The sequence below is a fragment of the Anopheles coluzzii genome, chromosome 3 (assembly GCF_943734685.1).
Source record: "Anopheles coluzzii chromosome 3, AcolN3, whole genome shotgun sequence".
NCBI lineage: Eukaryota > Metazoa > Arthropoda > Insecta > Diptera > Culicidae > Anopheles > Anopheles coluzzii.
In genome coordinates this window covers 31,059,062-31,076,880 of record NC_064671.1, presented here as the reverse complement: position 1 = coordinate 31,076,880, position 17,819 = coordinate 31,059,062, and the positions used below count along the sequence as shown (strand labels likewise).

Below are 17,819 nucleotides of genomic sequence, written 5' to 3'. Positions count from 1 at the left end.
GATCCCGGTTTTACGATCCCGAGGAAATGTCAATTACGAGCACCCGGACGAGGGGGTCCGAGCTTTAACAGGAACGCATGCAGAACCCATTCGCTGCAGAAGACTGTTCGGCATGGTGAGACTGTTCGGTGGCACAGACTTTACGACCACAGAGCAAATTATTAACACGCTCTAATTGCTTGCCCGACGGCAAATAGAGTTGGTTCTAGTTCTGGGTACAATAACGCTTGCCTGTTGCTTTCATAAAGTTGATTTTATTCTTTTATTTTCTATTTTCATCGTGCAAAAAACGTGTTTGCAAAGCACTGCTTGAGATTTGGAAAGAACACAGAAGTAATACAGTAAACAGCAATAAAACGAAAATAATAATAAAACAAAAGTTCAACTATACATAACAATAAATTGCACCGTTACTGTTAACATGTTTGTGGCTTGGCTTCCCACACAAACACTACTCAGCAATCCTTCGAGTTCATTGCCACCGGACGTAAGCCACCATTCGCATCGCAATACTAAGGTAGATATGGTTTTGTCAACATTGCAGTCCTCCCAGCCACCTAATTTGTTATCAATTTGCTTCCAAAAAATCCCCACCATCTTGCCAGCGGTGCATCGCGTTTACTTCGGTGCATCATCCTCGATCAGCTTGGAGTGTACGTCCATCAGACCCTGTGTGTGTATGTATTTGGTGGGGGGAAGAAATGACATCAAAGAGAATTAGCACCGAACCACAGCAGCACATGCACCATATCGCGTCGGACCTCGTACACTTTCATCTTCTTTCGGGACCCGGTTGGGTTTGCTTCATTGGCACAAGGCAAAGTGCGCCGAAAGGTGCCATTGGAGCAACAAAGCATGAACTAGTGAGGGAACAAAACTATCTTTCAGCATCATTGGATAGAACACGACCTCTCTACGGGGCGGAGATTTAGCCAACGGGAGAGCTAGAGGGAGAACAGTCGAGAGATTCAATTGCGCAGCGTTGCCTGCTCAAGCCCGTCGGCAGATAGTTTGTAGCAATCCTAGACGCACCGAGGAACACACGTGATGGGGACATTCGGGGATAAAGAATGAAAGAACAAAAAGATAAAGATAAGAAAACAATGTGCAAATTTGCTGCAGCCGGGTTGTTTGCGGTGCATAGAAAACCCAACACACACACACGTTTGCGTCGTGTTCAAAACCATAATGTTGTCGCTCCCTTCCCTGGGGGGCAGTTCCACCTTCAACCTTGGTTAGCCACACGTGAACCGACCACAAACAGCACAAACTAATTTATGAGAGGGATGGGAGAGACAGGACCGATTTCCGAAACGATTCCGATGTTTTTGAACTGATGGTGGAGAGCAGAATGGTACCTCCAATGCAGAAAAGTACGTGTTTTTTCACCCAGGTCCAATCTTAATGCATAAATGTACTGTCCTAACGATAGGGAAGCAACAATCTCATGATGAATGTGTTCGAGTTGGTCAGTCTCACGTTCTATCACCTTCAAACCTTCAATGTTCTGTCACACATGAGTACCTACAAAACAATAGAGAAACGACGATCGAAGCATTTTGCATGCTGTTTGAAAATAATATTCGATTATATTTCACTCCTCCCAGTAGACGGACACACGTAGAAAAAATACTGTTCTTTTGCAGGGGTTTTTTGTTTTGTATATGCGGCATCATTTGTCGGTCGGCTCATTGCGCTCTTACTTAAGCTTTCGTACGTCCGCCGAGTCCTCCTCGATCAACTTGTGGTGCACATTGCTTAGGGCCTGGAAAGTGACGACGACCAAGTGCCGGCACACGTGTGAAGGGAAAATGAACCGAATTAGTGCACCGAATTGGGGGGAGGGTTGAATGTAAACCCAAAAACAAAGAGTAGCCATCACCAATGATTTGTCAAGCACTTATGGTCTAACTACCCATGTAAACCAAATCCAAATGGGAATGTAAAAGTGCTATTTCAAAAAGGTAATGTACGTTATAACAATTAAGTTATATGTTTCAAATAACTACTTGAAGAAATTGTTGAAAACAATGTTATGTTATTATTTAAAAATAGCCACAACCAGAGAAGAAGAAGAAAAACCTTAACCAAATCCTGTTTAATCCTGAATGTCCAAATGTAATAAAGCTTGCTATGTACAGCGTTTGTCTTTGGGAATGCTTTTTTTAAACCACAACCATTCTACCAACCAACCACCTTTTTGCCAACCTTTCCCATCGCCAAAAACACTCACCTTGAAATACTTGACCGTTTTCACCCGCAGCTCGAGCGTCGCGTCTTCGTCGCAGATCATGATCGTGTGCGGATGCTGCTGGAACGCGCTGACCGTCCACATATGGTTCACGCCCTCCTCGATCGCCTTGTACAGGGCGAACGCTTTGTGCGACCCGAGTATCATGATCATCACCTCGCGCGCATCCATCACCGTCGCCACGCCGACCGTCAGCGCCTGCTTCGGCACCTTGCTAATGTCGTTCCCAAAGAAGCGCGCATTCGCCTCCAGTGTATCCTGGGCCAGCGTTTTCACGCGCGTCCTCGACGCCAGCGACGATCCCGGCTCGTTAAACGCAATGTGCCCGTCCGGTCCGATGCCACCGATGAACAGCTCAATCCCACCCGCCGCCCGTATCTTCTCCTCGAACGCATCGCACTCCGCCACCAGGTCGGGCGCATTACCGTCGAGGATGTGCACGTTTTCCGGATCGATGTCGATGTGTTTGAAAAAGTTGTGCCACATAAAGTAATGATAGCTTTCCGGGTGGTCCCGCGGCAAATCCACGTACTCGTCCATGTTGAACGTTTTCACGTACTTGAACGAGATGCGCCCCTGCTGGTGGAACTTGATCAGGTGCCGGTACATGCCGAGCGGGGTCGAGCCGGTCGGCAGGCCGAGCGTAAAGTACCGATCCGGGCCGGGCTTGAAGTCGTTGATGCGCTTCATCACGTACTTGGCCGACCATTCGCCGACGTACTCGGCCGTGTCGAGGATGATTAGACGCATCTTGCAATGGGCTGAAATAGGGGAAAAGAAGAAAAAAACGGAAAAAACCACATGATTAGTTGGCAGGAAACATGGGGAACCATGCTCAAGTGTATTGATAGCGTGCGGCTAAAAGGCGAGCAGTTCGATCCAGTATCGCGTATCGGTTTCATCCCTTCTGGGATACATGCCCACAGGCACACAAACACATGCACACACACGACGTAAGTGAAATATAATGACATTAGTTCCGGCGGCGATGCCCCCAAAGCAACTGCCACACGCGTTACTGTCCCACGTGGATGCGAGGGGGCGTGGGTGGCGGAGGGCCAAATCCGGCACAAAGTTTATTAAGATTGATGACTACAGTTCGGGGCGGTTCGGTTCGCTTCACTCCCAAAGGACATTGGTTCTGGGGATGTGATTTGAATTGATATTCATGTGTACGCGCGACGGCCGCACGCAACAGCAGGCCACAAACGCCGAGACGGAGAGTGTCTCTTCGCACGGAATTCAATTAGGCGTGTGTGTGTGTGCGTACGCCATCGAACGTCAATTTAGCCACTGTTTGTGGCACCAATTTTCGGGACCTAGTTTTTGCTTTTTTTTCGGGCACACTAGGGTCACGGACACGACACGCAACAAACGGCGCTAATAAACAGTACGGCGTTGCGCGTTCTGGGAATATAGCCTGCTTTGGTGTGGATCTACTGGTTGGTAATGGAACGAAATTTGAAAGCAGCGTTACACATACACACACAGTGGGCTTTGCAAATGAAGTTATGATTTGCACTCTGCACTTGATACAGTTCCAACCGCAGCCTCAGGACACCACCAACTGACCAAATGAGCTTGCAGCTCGCGCAAACCCACCACGCTACGCAACTGTTTGGCCGTAAACCGAATTCGGGTCAATGTTATTATAGTTTTGCTCGACTGCGCACCATTTTTTTTTCAACCCCCACCTTTGTGTACGGACCGCGAAACGCACCCTTGCTGACGAACTGGTTTGTGGCTTTAAGCACCCCACAAAAGCGAAGACGAAACGACTCCACACACGCGCACACGCGGCTCAAAGGATGGACACGCTACAGCCGACTGACCGTGTGCGTGAAGATCGCGGCCCGTTTTATGGACTGTCAGGGTGAGCAGAGTCGCACAGCAATTACAAAGCAGCACCAGCACCAGCCGATACCACTTGATGCACTTGTCGTAAGGCGCGGCGAAAGGCAGCCTGCTCGGAAGCGCGAAATTAAACGCGAAGGACAAAACGAAATGCTGCTCGGAGTTGACCTACTCCCAGCGTTACGCTTCGGGCTTCTTATCAGCTTCCAAAGGGACTGTATTTGTAGGTCAAATCCGATTTGTTGTTATCAAACGGACTGATTCCGAATACTTCGACTGAAAAAGGGCTGCAATGGGTGATTCGGCCAATGGATGCTTCTTCCAGCGCATTCCAGCGGATGAATTATTCATGCTGTCGCTGCTCGGGAAGAGATAACACACAACCAGTGTGATAAAAATACATTCGTTCTAAACACACTTTGTCATGCTTCCACAAATTGCGTTAGCGTTAGCATAGCGTTGCCTTTACTGCGAATCGTACGGCAACTCCATTTCGCACGCTTCCATCCAAGGCGACTTTGATTGACCTTGAAATTAAAGACGCCACCGTTGCCCCCAAAACGAGCGGCACGCGTTTTTTCGCCACCATTTACATCCATTTGCCTTCCGTGCGGTGCAGCATGCCTGCATTCGTGTTTCTTCCGCCAATGAGCCATACCGTGCAATGTAAACAACGCAACAACAACAACAGCTGGTGGTGGTTCGGGTTACAGCGCAAAACAACCAACGATCCGGTGCAGCCGGTCAATGACCCCTCAATGATTGAAAGGGGAAGCTTCCTAATGGTTGCGAAGGAAGATTGTTTGGCATGCGGGGCGAGCGCATTTTTGCGGATTATATCAACAAAACCTACAACCTTATCAAGCGGATTAGCTTCTTCGGCGTCTGATAAGAGCTAAAATTATTGTCTAAAACTTGTGTAGAATGCGTTTTTATCGCTACTTACCGGAACGTTTACTTATCACCAACAACAAACACTGAACAACGAACCAAACTGACAGCGACTGGAAGAAGCAATCGACCGTACGAGCTTATCGGACACCAGAAAACAGGCTCACAGTGAAGGCACTTTTTTCTCTCATAAAGAGAATACCTAAGAAGATGATATTCGATAAACTCTTTCTTGAGTATATCCGGGATACATTTAGTTGCGATTTGTACTCGCCTTTTCCTTTCTTTTTGTAAATTAAAGGGTTTAAAAGGGGTGAACTCGGTTGTTTACATTGGGCGTTTTGACATGTTCCGAATGTAGCCTGCATTGGTATTGGTGAGTTCTTGTCAAATTCCCTAGCCGTCAACGTTCCAAATTTGAATCGACAGTTTAAAGAAATAAAATAAAATCAAGCAATAATAGGTTGTTTGGCGAGTATAATTAATATTAATACTATTATTTCATACAACACGCACGTTAAATCATGCATGAATTGCAAAATAAACAATTTTTTTTGTAATATCGTCCTTTATTTCTACTTCTACCGTCTCCGTTCCTTATCGGCTATGATGCGCTGTACTTATTATTTGGTAAGTTTTTTGTAATCCTTGCGACCGCGGCAAAGAAACGATCCGAACTGCCCGAGAAAGCCGCCCAGTTTGAACACCGAACCGAGCAGTATTAAAATGCCTCCGACGAGGTATATCGTTACGATGGTGTTCTCCTCCGGCATACGGCAGCGTGAAACAGTGTACTCTTTCAGTGATATGCGTGCCTGCAAATAACAAAAAAATGTACCAATTAAGTGCATAAAATGAAAAAAAAGAATCCCACCAATACTCACCAACATAAAGCTGGGATTGTTTTTGTTGCGCCAGCTGAACGACGGCAGCGTGTACTCTTCGATCTTGAGCCGATTCTGCACCATATGGCAGTAGTGGTGCGAATGGCCACTGAACGCAAGCCGTGGATTGAGCAGATCCCCAATCAGATCCGTCGACTCCTTCGACAGCACTTCCCACCGCTCCCGGTACAGGTCCACCTCGGGCGAATCGTGCTCCTGGCACTCCTTGTCCGACTCGCGGTACATCGGGAAGTGCTGCAGCACGATCGGTCGGCTGTACTCCTCCAGCTTGGCCACATCCTTGCACTGCCCGATGCCTTTCCCGCACTTGAAGATTGTCTCGATCGACTTCAGCTCCCTCTCCGCCTTTTCGCACAGATAGCACCCGTCGCCCTCCATGGCGATCGAGTTAATCGCCACAAAATGAACCCCCCGCATGCTGATCAGCGATACGCCCGTATTGTTGAACTTTTCCCCGAACCGTTGCACCAGATTGGGGCGCGTGGCGTAGTGGAAGCCTATGTCATGATTGCCCACGATGCTGTGCAGCGCAACGCCGCGCGGAGTGTGAAACAGCTTGCGGAACCGGTCGACGTAGATGTCGAACTCTTTCTGATTCACCCAATTGCCTTCGTCGAACACATCCCCGAGGATGAAGATGGCTTCCGGCTGGAAGAGCGTGATGGCCGACTGGAACGCTCGGTGCATTTGCCACTCACGGCGCAGCTTGTCGAACCAGTGACCCCGGACCGGACCGAGCAGGTGTGTGTCGGCCAGTAGCATCACGCTCACGGGCTCGAGCCCATTCACCGCGGCCGGCTTGGAGGGCCATTGACACTGAAATGGGAAGAGAATGAGGTTATTATTGTGCGCTAATCCGCCCTACTAATCTTCACACTTGAGTGAGAACGCACTTTTAACAGTACAACGTAGTAAACAACAAACTCATTAAACACAACCAACGAAACAATGCTAAGCAGCAGCCGGAAGAAGAGTGTTTTCAGCTTCATGTTGGCTATATGAAGCTGGTTGACGGTTGTGCTTCCTTGTATAATACAGTCAACATTTGGGAATCATAGTTTTTGCGGTGAAATAGCAATGAAAAACGCGAAATGCTTGGAGAACTTTGTATGAAGTGGAATTCTGCACCATCGATCGATTTGTTATGATAAACAAAACAGCAAACTGACAGCTGTGTCGGATAAAAAATGTCACTCTCGACGAAACTGTCGGAACATGTGGGATTAAAAAAAAGCGTTTAAATTATGTCGTATTTAAAGAAAATCAAAGAGTTTTAGCACGTGCACTGTTTGATATTAGTTTTTAGTACATCAAATAGGTATTAACGTTGTTATTTATCCATAAATATTTGTTTTTCATCTATCTGCTTGCTTGAAGGTAAATTCATAATGTTCGTTAGAAAGGGCTGTTTTCAAAAAGTCGTGGATTTGAAAGAAGTTATTGAATAAATAATGAAAACTCTTTATCTTGTCATGGTAGAATGTGTTTCTCTAAATTTTAATGAATTGAAACCTATTTTCCTTGTTTTTTTCTACATTGTTTTCGCTATTCCGTCGAACGTTCAAATTCAATCCAAAAGGTCTTTTGCACTACCCATTTCCTCTACATACCTTGGCATGCCAAGCGTTCGTTCAAAACCAAACTCAACGAAGCCCTTTTTTGACGTTTCCCCTTTCCCGGACCGTCGTTTGGCCGTTTGGGAGATTTATTTATTTTTTCAATATTTTTCTAGCAACCGAAGCGAACGGACGTGCGCGTCAGCGGTCCGTCGGTCCCTACACAACGCCAAACACAGTTTTGTTTTCAGTTCCGCAGCAGTTCAGCACGGGCAGCAAATGTTGAGCTGCTGAAGCAGTGTTTTGTGTGTTCCAGTGTTCCTTTCCTGACAACGACGGTGCTTGTAAGTGTTGTGAAATAAGCGCACAGCGCGCTGGTGTTAAATAGCCCAAAAGCAATCTCGTTTTGTTTTTCCCTCTCCTTACACTGCCCGGGGTGAAGCCATTTTCCAGTGAACGTTCTAATACACATGCACAAGCTGCCGATGCTGCTGCTGCTGCTTATATGCTCGAACTTATGCTTCGAAACCTTCACGCACGTGCAGAGGTGGTGTTGGAGAAATATGCTGTCGGCCGTGTGATACACATATTGTGCTCGGTTGTGGTGTTTCGGTGCGAGCTGTGTAAATATTTTCAACGCAGACAGTCGGAGACAAGCTTCAGCACGGCAACTTGTCTCAAATCGTAAAGAAAAAAAACCCTCGAGAAAAAGGACCAAAAGGGCAAAATAATCGTGAAGAAGGCCTTTAACTAGTTTTGCTTCCACTGTTGCAGTGCGCGTAGAATCAGTGTTGGGTGTTGGTTTTGCCGAAAGCAAATGCAGTGCTATTGATTTTGACCTCGCTGGTTTTTTTTTGGATTCCTTCCAACATTTTTTGCCGTGAAAATGTAAAGTTTTTGGTAGAACGAAGATGAGAATATTATTCTCAGTGGAGAAGGAAGAGCGCTGCCTCAACTAATGGGAGATTGTGGGAAAGCAAGCGTCGCACATCAGCGCATCTTGACATCCTTGAACCCTGGACGAGAAGCAATCCAAATTTCGGTCAATCCAAGGAGCACAGTGGAATTGTGGAATTTTAATCATTTCATACCTTTCTTTACAGTATCGTTCTTCTAACAGTACCAATCGGATGTGATACGATAGAGAAAAGGAAAGAGAGATAGAGAGAGTGAGTGTGTGTGCGTTCTAGTGATTCTGTGTCTGCGTGTATGTCTCTGTGCATAGAGGTGCACGAGCAAGAGGGGGAAAGAAAAGGGAGAGAGCGTGTTTTGTGTGTTAGAAAAAAAAATCCATAACAAGGTAGAATTTTCTCTAAAATCTACAGAAAATATTATAACGTGAGTGGTTGTGGTGGGTGAAAATTCACCCAAGTGGCGAAAATAGTTTCTCCCGGTAGCTGTGCATGGGTGCTGCTGCTGATTGAGCCATTCGGAAAAAGTGAGCAAGGAAAACTGCCGTAAAACACCTTAAAATAAGGGTGGGTCCACCTTATTTTCCACACCCACTGATGAGCGAGTAATCTTTTTTCCTTTCCTTCGGGGCGGCCCATGCGCCGGAAGAAAGGTGTGAAAAACCCGACCCGGCATTACAAAAAAAAGTGTCAAAAGTTGTTCCGCAAAGTGTGGTGTGGAAAGCTAACCCGTGACGGAAAACATCTCCGAAGAAATTGGAGGCAATGTGCGTGTGTGTGTCTAGGATGATTTGAATGTCGCTGGATATTTTTAGCGCGCATGGAGAAAACGGTGCTGCACCGTCGGCGGCCACACCAGTGCATGTGTTTGTGATGCACAGTTTCCGACGTTAGCGGACCACCGAAGAACGCCGAAGAACCACGAGAGAAAAAAAAAAAAACGTTGGAAGCAACAGCCAGCAGAAGAAGACGTTTGAACGGGAATTAATCAGCTGAAACACACCCATATACACAAGACAACTGTGGCAAGGAGGCGATATACCACAACACAAGGAAAAGAAAAGGTAAGAATCAAGAGGGCGCTGGTTTTTCCGCTCTCATCGTCATTTTGTTTGGATGTGTGTGTACGTTTCTAACGCGCGTTGTTATGGTTCCGGAACAGATGTTAGAAGGTTGACCCAACACACCCAGCCCAAAGGAAAAGAGCATACTTGCGCTCTCTCTCTCTCGTTCGCTCACTTTGCATATCCTTGCTCTTTAACCCGCTACAGGAGAGACAATTTTCGCAATAAACACACACACACGCAGCTTTTTGTGTGAAAATATGTGTAGGGGAAAGCGGGGCAAAATGGGCATGTTAAGCAGTTTACTGAATATTCCTTTAAATATGCCACAAAACACAATTTTTCTTTCATTATTGTATGCCTCCACCCTTTATCTATGGATTGAAATTGCCACATTGAAAGAAAACAACTTAAAATCATGAAAACAATGAAAAATAAAAGTTGATGTTTTACGAGAAGCTATTTTGACACGCGGGGTAAAATGGGCATAGCCCTGGGGCAAAATGGGCATATGTAAACAAACTGCGAAACGTCAAAACACTGGGGCAATATGGGCCACAACAACGGCGCTTAGGTGATGGTCTATGCTTTTGCGCACGTTTTGTGAAATGTATTTTCGTTCTATCTTTTGTTTTGCTGGTCAGAAAAGCCCTTAAAATTCTTCCAAAAATATGTTATCGACATTAAAACAATTTTTACACGTTGAAATCTACAAAATTGAAACTTTTCAAGCTGTGGCTGTCATCATTATTGAGGCGACAAATACAACACCATAGCCTCACCAAGCGCTAGATGTCAAAAGCATCTGCCCATTTTGCCCCAAGCGTAACTGTCCATTTTGCCCCAAGTGAAGCATTTTTGTATTTTTTGTTATATTAGTAAAAATACGAATTCAATCGCCTTGATTGCTTCAGACAAATTGTAAAGAAATATCATATCTTTAAAAATATATCATGAAAAACTTCAACGCATCCCTGTGACACACGTTTAAGCTTATTTTCGAAGTGGCAAAAATTACATCAATATACTGCTAAACCTTATTTTGCATTTTTCTTAGTTATTTGTTATATAAGGGTTATGAAACTTACATGGTGTTCATAGAACACTCTAATGATTGCATTTTTAGCATTGGAAAGTATCTGTGTAGTCAAATAATGCTTAAATAGAGGGTGCCCATTTTGCCCCACATGCCCATTTTGCCCCGCTTTCCCCTATGTGTGTTTGTGTGGAAATGTTGCAGCTAAACGGCCGAATAACGAGTTGGGGTCAAAGGTTAGCCGTTTTCGGTCGTCAGCATATTTCTCTGCTGAAGGAATGCTTTTTGCCTTGAACGCTTCGCATTCCCAAACGCATCGTGATGGATCTTCCGAGTTTATATACCGCACAAACAAACACACACACACACATATACATAGCACACATTTTCAATGACCTGTGCTGAAGCGGCGTGAAAAGTATGATCTCGAATTCATCTTATCTGTGGTGCCGCTAGCGCTAACGCAACGGGTGGTGAATACACAACAATCACAACAACCCAAAAGGAGGTTGTTGTTTGCTTTTTTCTCGCGGTTTGGAATCAAACTGAACCGATGAATCAAAAATCATTAAATTCCGGTTGACCTCATTCGGTTAGATGCTCTCTCTAATCTGGTTTGATTTTCCTTCTGGGCGGGCGCAGACCGGGCAACCGGTGTGAGGTCCGCGGTAGGCCCGATCGGAGGGAAGCTCTCCCGCTGGAGAAAACTATCAATCATCAATTTTGCCGATGCCGGCGTTATCGGACGACCCAAAAGAAGTGAAGAAGAAAAAAATGAATCAAACCCTTCTCTGAAGCAGTTGTTGTGTAGAAAGAAGATGATTTTTTTTTTTGCTGTTGTTATTTGGCATAATTTATTACCACACCACAACCCTATCCGCCGATTTTGGGCACGGCAAATTGTTGGAGCGCAAATTGTTGTCCGTACGATTACGGCACAGCGATTACAAGCAGCTTTTTTGCGCGCTGCTTAAATGTTTTTTGGTAGGACCTCCCAAGAACGTGTTAATTCTTCCCCCCGCGTTGCGCGGGAAGACTATTATTGGGGGCTGGCTGGTTGTTTCGTGATGATAACCTCTGCTGGGATCATCATCCCGGCCACCAATTACTTATCGGTCCCTTCTTTGCCTTTTGGGAGCGGGGAATGTGTAAATTGAGATGATAATTGGGAAAGAATTTGTTTGGTGTTTTGGAACGGGTTATAGTGTGTTCCTCAAAGATCACGTTTGATTGAGTTTGGCTTAGATTATAAAGAGGTAGATATATTAGATAACTTAAAATAACAAATTTTAGAGCGTAATTAGATACAAAATATGTTGTAATATCGATTAAACGAATAAAATGGTTCTGACACGTACAACAAAACGAATTGCTTACGATGGAGAACTGACGACTGTGTCTTAGTGTCGTTTTAAATACCATGGACTTACACACTGCAGGTTGTGAGATCGATCCTCCAATTTCGTAGTTAAAATGTGCGTGGGCATTTCCTTCTTATCCATTAAATGTGACTCGAATAATACTAAAATCTCTGCTCCAGTTCCAAACCGAGATAGAGTTTGCATTTGTGTTCCATCTATCCCTATTCCCTACCCTTGGTAGTTTGCTTTTTGCTGCAATATTTTCCTCCTGCAACGAGCTTTTTACAAATTACTTAACAGGCAAGCAAAGAAGCAAGTGCCTCTTGCGTAGGTTTTCTTTCAGCCTCTGTGCACAACAAGTACCTTGCCAAGCGAGTCTCTCTTGCTGCTGCGAAGCAATTAATGTTGACTAATTAGACTTCTCCCGGCACGCGATTATAAACCGGCGGTCGGCTGTCGATGCAGCGCATAATTCCTGTCCGCTGAAAAAAGTAAGAAAAGTAAGGAATATCAAGACGTAAAAGAAACACCACCACACTGCATCTCCACATTAATTTCAGCGTCCCGCGAGTAGTCCCTTTGCGGATGCAGGAAGTATCTCTTGGTCCAAGGGGGATGTATAAACCGTGCGTAATTTAGTGTACGCAAGTGTATGGAAACTAGTTTTTGGAGAGAAAACTATTTCCAAAACCGATTAATATTCAATTGCACACCATACCACTGCCTTCTCTGGTGCCCCAATATTCGCGATCGAACTCTTTTATGCAAGCGAAAAGCGAGTCCATTGCGTAACGGCATAATTACAGGGACAAGAGTTATGGTAATGAAGGTAACCTTTTACCCCCGCGTCTGTGCCACTGCGCTTCCGTTTTGCGGGCAGGATGAAACACGCTTAATATGCGCCCAAGATGAGACGGTCCAGCTAATAGCATCAATGTTTTATTTTTGAATAAGAGAAAGATGAAGGTTTATGTTTTGGGGGAAATTCCACAATGTCTCTTTCAAATATGTAAACGTTTTTGTTAATTTTAGATTAAAACAAACACTATCAAAACGTGTTCGAGAGAGCATTTGTTGAAGTTGTGTACTTTTTGCACGCACACGCCGCACTCCAATACCACCCTGAGCCGCTTAACTTAAGTAGGAAGTAAAAGATCAACGCGCCTGCATGCACACACCAAATCGCTCGTCCACAGTCGGCAGGGTGAGCTGCAAATGCGTTCTTTTTTTTCTTTTTTGTGCCCGCTCGCGCATTTCAATTAAATAGTGCCCGGCGTATGTTTGCTTCTCTGTGCACGCCCGGCAAGGCGATAAGACGATTCGACCCCACGGCTGTCGATGGTTAAGGTACATGCATGCGTCCAGCATAATCATCTGCCCTGCGAGGGGCTTTTTGCGCAAACATTAACTTGTTCTTCCTGCCTTTTGGGGGAGGGGGGGGGGGGGGGGGTGCGGCCGTGTGGCGATTTATTTCCGCGACAAAAGCATTTATTTACGGTGACACTTTTTCCTTCTGATCCGGCGGTGGAGTGTGCGGTCCAGTAAGGGGTGTTTGTGTTCCTTCGAATGTACATTAAAAAGGCGTCGGTTGCTACGAATCTCGATATTAAAGCAGAAAAGAGGCTCGCTCGCTGCTGCCGTTCAAGCGGGAATGTTCTGCCAAGAATGCTCTAGGAATGAGCATTCTTCCATTCGCTACGAATGGCCACCATCCAGTAAACGTGGGCAGTAAAGAATTGTCTCGGGAGGAATTTGCCCTCTCTTTCTGCCCTCTTCTCTAACACAACAGACCCTATTGCAAATCGTGAATTTCTTCCCCCGGTCCAGGATGATTATTATTAATGGGTTTGCAATTTTGCATCAGATCCACCGTTTGTAGCGCCCTCTAGGCAGAGGCAGGTTTCCTTTTATTGAATGTAATCGTTTTACTTTATGGTTTAACTATCGCTTAATGCACTTTAGTGTGTGCACGCATCATCGTGTGTGACATGTCTGGGGAGGGAGAGATGTGCCAAGATGTGTCATGTGCGCGTTGCCTACATACATTTACACCATGCTAAAGAGAGTGTGTGTATGTGCAGGGGGCGTAATGAAATAATGTACATTCGTTAGGGGGTGAAAAGTGTAACTGATTTGATTTATATTTCTACAATTCTTCATTAATTGAATAGTGGCAATGTTACAAAACTATTTTTTTACTAAAACTGTGTCTCATTTACTTCAATTTATTGTACAACTTCTTACTCCCAAACTATTCCTCCATGTTGCTCCCAATTGCGACGAATCGCGACAATGGCGTAAGTTCCTCATTCCTCAGTTACGCAACACGGTTGTGTGTGTGTGTGTGTTGCCCGTATGGGTGGCGCATGGGAAGGATATATACTTTTTTGTTTCGTTTGCCCACTCCTCCAGCTCCCTCCGCATTTTGCATAACATCTTCTGCAGCTGCATCTCGTGTTGCGTCAGCGGCGGAAAGGGACTTTCAAGAAGGGATGTGGCGAGGGATGTTGAACGGCGGAAGAAGGATGAAGTGTGTGTGCGGTGTGTATGCAAATTGTGCGTAACAATGGAAAGTGCATCGCGCTGTAAAACAAGGGGAGTGCGTTTTGCAGTGAAATTGAGAAGAAAACGGGAAACGCAGCATGCATTTGGTGAAAGCCAGCTGCATCGATGCAGAACTTGGGTGGTAATTTATGACATTGCTGCCCAAACTATTTTAACAAGCTTTGTTTCTGGCAACAACAAAAAAAACCTAATTAAACTCGATAAATAAGATGGCTTTCAACACATTTAGCCAACGGTTTTGCGCTGTGTTTCGTTATGTTTCACCTTGCGAGAGATAATGATGGCGTACAAGTAGTCGTTTCCAGTGCTAATTGGCACTTGTCGATGGAATTCGAATCGATATTTTCAATCGTACCTGACATTAGTGATGGGATGCTCCATTCGCTTGACCACAGGTAAATCGCATCTAGTTCTTTATCTCCCAACCGGCACAACCGAGTGTGTGTCTGTGACTGTTACAAGATCACGAATATCGAAACAAGTTCTAGCAAAGCAGAAACTCTCCACACACGGAGCTCATGACGAATGGGTTCTTGAATTACACTACCGACACTGAAGAGACAGAAACTTGCTTCTTGACCGGTTCGGAGGTCCGGAGAACACCGTCCACATCCTACGTACCTGTACGCTGCTTCGAATGCAGTGGTATTTCTTTATCATGTCCCGTGACAATTTGTGTACGACCACAAGCTCTCCCATTCCCCTTTGGTGCGGACAAAGTTATGGATATCGATAGGCCATAGCTTTGGAAGTGTTTGGCAAAGTCGGGCTCTTCGTTCGCATATGACCGTTAGCGGTTTGAACGCTGGAGGCATAAATTTGCTCCCGAAACGGTACACCGATGTAGCTACCGATTTATTTTATGTTAGAGCTAATTGCACCCGGGAAGAGATGTTTATCTTCAAGTGTGACATTTGTCGAGAATTTTCTGGAATGCCTCTCTTTGTAACTGTACATTTGATTGATTTAATTTAAATTTATCATTAATTGAAGTTCAAGTGCTGATGTCTCTCTTCCCCTTCTGATGAACGATGATCGATTTACAAATTTTTATCCCATCTTCCTATACATTTATTCACACCTTAATTCCTCAGAACACTTTACGAGCGATTTGAACCCATGTTTTGTCGGACAACAGAGCGCTTGTGCAGAGCATTAAAAAGCACTCTCTACCGAGCGAGCGCTTCATAAATTCATGTTATCGTGATGCTTCAACAGACCACAGACCTTTGCTGCCTGCGGGACTTCCTCTTCGGCGTTCGACGGTTCGATGTTGTTGACGGCTTTTTCGGTGAACTCTGATTCGTTGTTTTGGATGGATTAAAAAAAAGTACAAGAAATCGAGCTATATCTTCCCGCTCGGCAGCAGCACAGGGGTGAAGATGCGCTCAACATAAATAAATAAATGCCGTGTCTAAAACAAAGCGCAACGCAATCGACCAGCAGATCCCGGTGTCTGCGAACGAGAGAAGCAAAACACCTTCTTTTTTTTGGAGCCTGCCTTTTTTCCGGTACTGCACACCAACACAGGAAAAAATCGACATCTGCTTCTCTTGCATCTCGACGTATCAACATTGTGCTGGGTTTGGGTTGGTTGTTTGGGAACTTAAACACAAGAAAAAGGTACAATGAAAGCAGTACATCCAAAACGCTGCATATTCAAGCTGAGTACGACTGTCCGATGTAGTGCTCACAAACGGTCGCCGAACGGAACTATCCGAGCTGAAAGATGATCCTCCCCCTGGGTACATGTGAATGTTCTGTTTAGATTCTGTGTACATTCAAAACCCCCGTTTTGTTTCGTTGCCCTTTCGACACTGTTTAGATAAATTTGTGCCTGCTCTAGAGGTCGATTTTCGAGGGCACAGCAAGAACTCCCTTCGCACTTGGATCGGGTTTGTGTGTATTTTAACCCTTTCAAACACCTTCCGTCAACGGTGGAATGAATTTTCATTCGCGCTCGATCAGTGTCGGAAAATTATCTCGCAATCGTTCTTCAACGCCTAGAGCCTGTCATCCGAGGCAATCGAAGTTGACAGGCACGTTAAGATAACACGCTTAAGCGTCTTAGAATGGCAATAAAGAAGATCATTGAAACACGGATCGTTGGCTTTTAGTGGCTTTGAGTGAATTTGATATTGATCGTTCAATTCAGACGTTTGCTGCGCATATCACATTGAGGTTTTTGCGATGCACGAATGTAAACGTTCGCTAGGTGACTGAGACTGAGAGAGGTATAAATACAAATCCACATCGATGCATCATTGTCTGATTGCGTCTGGTGAGTACGTGTAGTCGCTAACAAGCTGTGACATGATGCTCTGTGATCACCTTCCACTCGCCGTGCTTTTTGAAGAGTAAGGTGGATCTTACGCCTTCACTTCTTGTCTGGCACGAGACAGCAGCTCTTAAGCGGATTTGCATGTTGTCTGAGATATTGATACTTCTTCCCTGATCTCTTTCGCTATTGGAGCAGAGGTGCAATCGCATCCGACGAATGCATCATTGGATCGTTGCATCGTGTCCATATCGAATGCAATATTGCTTAAGTTTAAGCACCTGATTGTTTATTTCTGGGAAATGATGTTCCATCTCCAAGATATTCGTGTCTACCCATCTAATCAACGGTTCCAGCACTGCTCGATCATCTCCTGGGGTTGGGTATTTCTGCTGATGAACCAACGAAGATTCCATTTGCACAAACTCCAAACAGACGACATGACAATCTCTGGCATCAGCATCAACTTAGGAGCTTCGCCATAATAATAATGAGCTTTATGAGATGCATCTCACGTCATCGTCATCATCAATCTGGCTGATTATTGGGGGCGTTTGGAGCAGCCGTTCTGAGATGGGTGCCTGACAGAGCGGATGGATGGAACACGTGATGTCGCTCCGAGACGACTCGCCTTTTAAGTTGGTAGATGTCTTTCTCATCTTTGGTGTTTGCTTGCATACGGTCAACGTCTTTCATATTGTTTGCTGCCTCCAAACCCCTCTCCTTCCACTCCCCCTTACCCTGAGGCATGTTGCGCACGATACCTCCAACCCGGAGTAACCTTTCATTTGGAAGAAACATTTGAATTCAAAATTAATTCAATGTTAAACCAAGTTCACGATCATCACGCGGCGATCTCTCCCCCCCCCCCCCCCCTCCCGACATCGACGAATCGGGGCGATCACAAAGCCGACCGTTTGTGTGTTGCGCGCAGTTCCACGAGCTCCACGAACCTCAAACTTAGGAACACTCGCTTTAAATACAATGTTTGAAGTGTGTGTGTGTGTTTTTTGCTTGGGGCGTACCACATTTATATTTTTTGTCGCTCCAAGTACTGCTACCCACCTACCCACATTATCATTGCCATGACCTAAAACTATTAGACGGAGGTTCGAAACGCAAAGCCATGTTTCGATTCGCTTGGTCG

The 17,819-nt window shown here is 45.3% G+C and overlaps 3 protein-coding genes across 8 annotated transcripts in view; 1 reads left to right on the top strand and 2 right to left on the bottom strand.

Moving 5' to 3' along the window:
• Nucleotides 1–221: 221 nt before the first annotated feature.
• On the bottom strand, nt 222–5,274 carry LOC120957910 (glucosamine-6-phosphate isomerase). 6 transcript variants are annotated; one of them, XR_007452561.1, is made up of 4 exons: nt 3,946–4,141; nt 2,234–3,012; nt 762–1,022; nt 556–669 (listed from the first exon to the last, which is right to left on the bottom strand). XR_007452561.1 is itself a non-coding variant. In XM_049608766.1 (3 exons), the coding sequence occupies exons 2-3, from the start codon at nt 2,999–3,001 to the stop codon at nt 619–621; spliced, it is 819 nt and encodes a 272-aa protein (XP_049464723.1). In that variant the 5' UTR covers nt 3,002–3,012; nt 3,946–4,138; the 3' UTR covers nt 222–618. The 6 variants fall into 6 exon arrangements, 5 of the variants coding, with proteins under 5 accessions (XP_049464723.1, XP_040236297.1, XP_040236299.1 ...); XM_049608766.1 differs by lacking the exon at nt 762–1,022 and having other exon boundaries at nt 222–669; nt 3,946–4,138; XM_040380363.2 differs by lacking the exons at nt 556–669; nt 762–1,022; nt 3,946–4,141 and adding exons at nt 1,565–1,765; nt 5,052–5,274.
• A 276-nt stretch (nt 5,275–5,550) lies between these two features.
• LOC120958734 (metallophosphoesterase 1 homolog) lies at nt 5,551–7,056 on the bottom strand. The gene is made up of 3 exons (XM_040381717.2): nt 6,795–7,056; nt 5,881–6,717; nt 5,551–5,811 (listed from the first exon to the last, which is right to left on the bottom strand). Exons 1-3 carry the CDS (start codon nt 6,888–6,890, stop codon nt 5,620–5,622), a joined length of 1,125 nt encoding a protein of 374 aa, XP_040237651.2. The 5' UTR covers nt 6,891–7,056; the 3' UTR covers nt 5,551–5,619.
• A 555-nt stretch (nt 7,057–7,611) lies between these two features.
• LOC120960048 (GTPase-activating protein CdGAPr) overlaps nt 7,612–17,819 on the top strand; it is a 79,732-nt gene continuing 69,524 nt past the window's right edge. The window contains exons 1-2 of the mRNA XM_040383956.2: nt 7,612–7,801; nt 8,561–9,432. The gene's annotated coding sequence lies outside the window, so the exon portion shown is untranslated. The remainder of the gene's footprint in view (nt 7,802–8,560; nt 9,433–17,819) is intronic.

What these genes read in the sequence shown, in the direction of transcription:
- LOC120958734 (XM_040381717.2), bottom strand. Translation starts at nt 6,890, where the DNA reads ATGAAGCTGAAAACACTCTTCTTCCGGCTGCTGCTTAGCATTGTTTCG. An exon ending in ACTACGTTGTACTGTTAAAA is followed by an intron (nt 6,718 to 6,794) that starts GTGCGTTCTCAC and finishes TTCCCATTTCAG; the next exon opens with TGTCAATGGCCCTCCAAGCC. An exon ending in ACAATCCCAGCTTTATGTTG is followed by an intron (nt 5,812 to 5,880) that starts GTGAGTATTGGT and finishes TGTTATTTGCAG; the next exon opens with GCACGCATATCACTGAAAGA.
- LOC120957910 (XM_040380363.2), bottom strand. Translation starts at nt 3,001, where the DNA reads ATGCGTCTAATCATCCTCGACACGGCCGAGTACGTCGGCGAATGGTCG. An exon ending in AAACGGTCAAGTATTTCAAG is followed by an intron (nt 1,766 to 2,233) that starts GTGAGTGTTTTT and finishes GTCACTTTCCAG; the next exon opens with GCCCTAAGCAATGTGCACCA.